Below are 1,736 nucleotides of genomic sequence, written 5' to 3' on the forward strand. Positions count from 1 at the left end.
GTGTACCAATAAAAAACATGCTATTGAATGGATTTATTTTATATTATAAAACTCCAAATGTCCTGATTCATTGTTGTGTTGTCAAAAATAAATGTACTGTTAAAAATGCAGTTAATCAGATTTTTCGAATAGCATAAAAGCTGAATCAGAAAAGAGGAAGAATGAACCATTTTTGCAATTTATGATTTAAAAGTGTTAAAATATTTTCCTCCATTGAATGTCATCAATCTGAGGTGTTTTTGTAGGTTTATTGTTTTTATTGAGGTTTTAATTCAAATTGAGCAACCAAGTATAACAAATACTAAGAGGGATGAATYAGTTTGCAACTGACTGATAAAAATATTTTTATTACTTTGAATCAAAATGCAGAGGAGAAAAAGGAAGATGATACTAAATGATAATTTAACATTAATTGTTTTGTTTAAAGGACAAAACAAGGGCAAGTTTCAGGAAGCRTAGACATGTTTACTTGTGCTGGAGTGAGAATTAATCTCTTCCCCAGATGTCTGGGGCAGTTTTTATGGAGCATGGCCAGAGGTAATAAATCTGGAGGCTGAGCCCACGTTTGGGGGTCAACACGTGGTTCTGTCTATTTTTAACACAGAACCTCTCTGCCAGAGTACTATTACGCTCCACTTTCTACCAGTTCATTACATGTCTGTGAATGAATGAATGATGCTCGAGCTTGATTTGCCCTCCTTCGCTCTAATTGTTTGATGGGGACGCTTCACTGATTGGCTTCCAGCTTTATGGGGAGTACCAAGAGAACCAAGGCGGCTCGGGCCGACGGGAGGCCACACGCCTGCTGACAGAGAGGCAGATCAAGAAGCACGAAATCAAGAAGCATCACAACCTCGGGAGGACGCGGCACAGCTACAGCCATGGCCATCAGCACCACGGCAGGCACACGGCCAAGTCTCAGCCCAACATGGAAAACGAGGCTGCTGCTGATGATGACGATGAGAAAACGGCTGAAAAGGATTTGACGTCCGGTCTGAAGAAAGAACGCTGCTCCTCCAAGTGCAGAGGTGAGGAAGTGAAAACGTGGATGTAGAGTGGACGCTGTGGGTCCTGGTTGGTGATCTGTGTTTGCTTCTGACAGACTGCATCGCTCGGGTGCAGCGGTTTCTGGTGACGAGGCTGGGAGAGGACTGGATTTTTCTGGTTTTGTTGGGAATTACAATGGCTCTAGTCAGCTGGACCATGGACTACGCCAGTGCAAAGAGTCTGCAAGGTACAACCATAGACTTGAATATAGATCACTAGACTGAGCCCCGCCCATACCGCCCACTGGTAACACCTGTGACAGCATGGAGGAGCAAAAATGGCGTCCAAAAAGGGCAATGGCTCAAAGTCACCATAGAATTTGATGGATAAACAGCAGCTGAACTGGATATATTTCACAGATTATCAGTCATGTTTTTACATCCATCCATCCATCCATCCATTTTCTGTACACGCTTCTTCCTTTTCAGGGTCGCGTGGGTCACTGGTGCCCATATCCAGCATGAATCTCAAAACGTAAACCAAACAACTTAAAATACATAAACCTAACAGTTAGAAATAAACATACATTTTTTCATAACATACATCATTTTAGTGACACTTACACTATATTCTCCCAGTATTACACAGGCTTGTCTAAATGTTGTGCAGCAAACTTTAAAGAGTAACTTACCCCAAAATTAACTTTTTTTAGCTGATAAACTGTCTAGAATGTGTCTAAAATGTTATAT

At 41.3% G+C, this 1,736-nt stretch overlaps 1 protein-coding gene across 2 annotated transcripts in view; it reads left to right on the plus strand.

Annotated features, from left to right (window-relative positions):
- clcn1a (chloride channel, voltage-sensitive 1a) overlaps positions 1-1,736 on the plus strand; it is a 32,119-nt gene that overhangs the window by 4,160 nt on the left and 26,223 nt on the right. For both annotated transcript variants that reach the window (XM_014011342.1, XM_014011343.1), the window contains exons 2-3: positions 746-1,028; positions 1,103-1,234. In XM_014011342.1, coding sequence (XP_013866796.1) covers positions 746-1,028; positions 1,103-1,234 — 415 coding nt within the window. The remainder of the gene's footprint in view (positions 1-745; positions 1,029-1,102; positions 1,235-1,736) is intronic.

Source organism: Austrofundulus limnaeus, unplaced genomic scaffold (genome assembly GCF_001266775.1).
Source record: "Austrofundulus limnaeus strain Quisiro unplaced genomic scaffold, Austrofundulus_limnaeus-1.0 Scaffold79, whole genome shotgun sequence".
Classification (NCBI taxonomy): domain Eukaryota; kingdom Metazoa; phylum Chordata; class Actinopteri; order Cyprinodontiformes; family Rivulidae; genus Austrofundulus; species Austrofundulus limnaeus.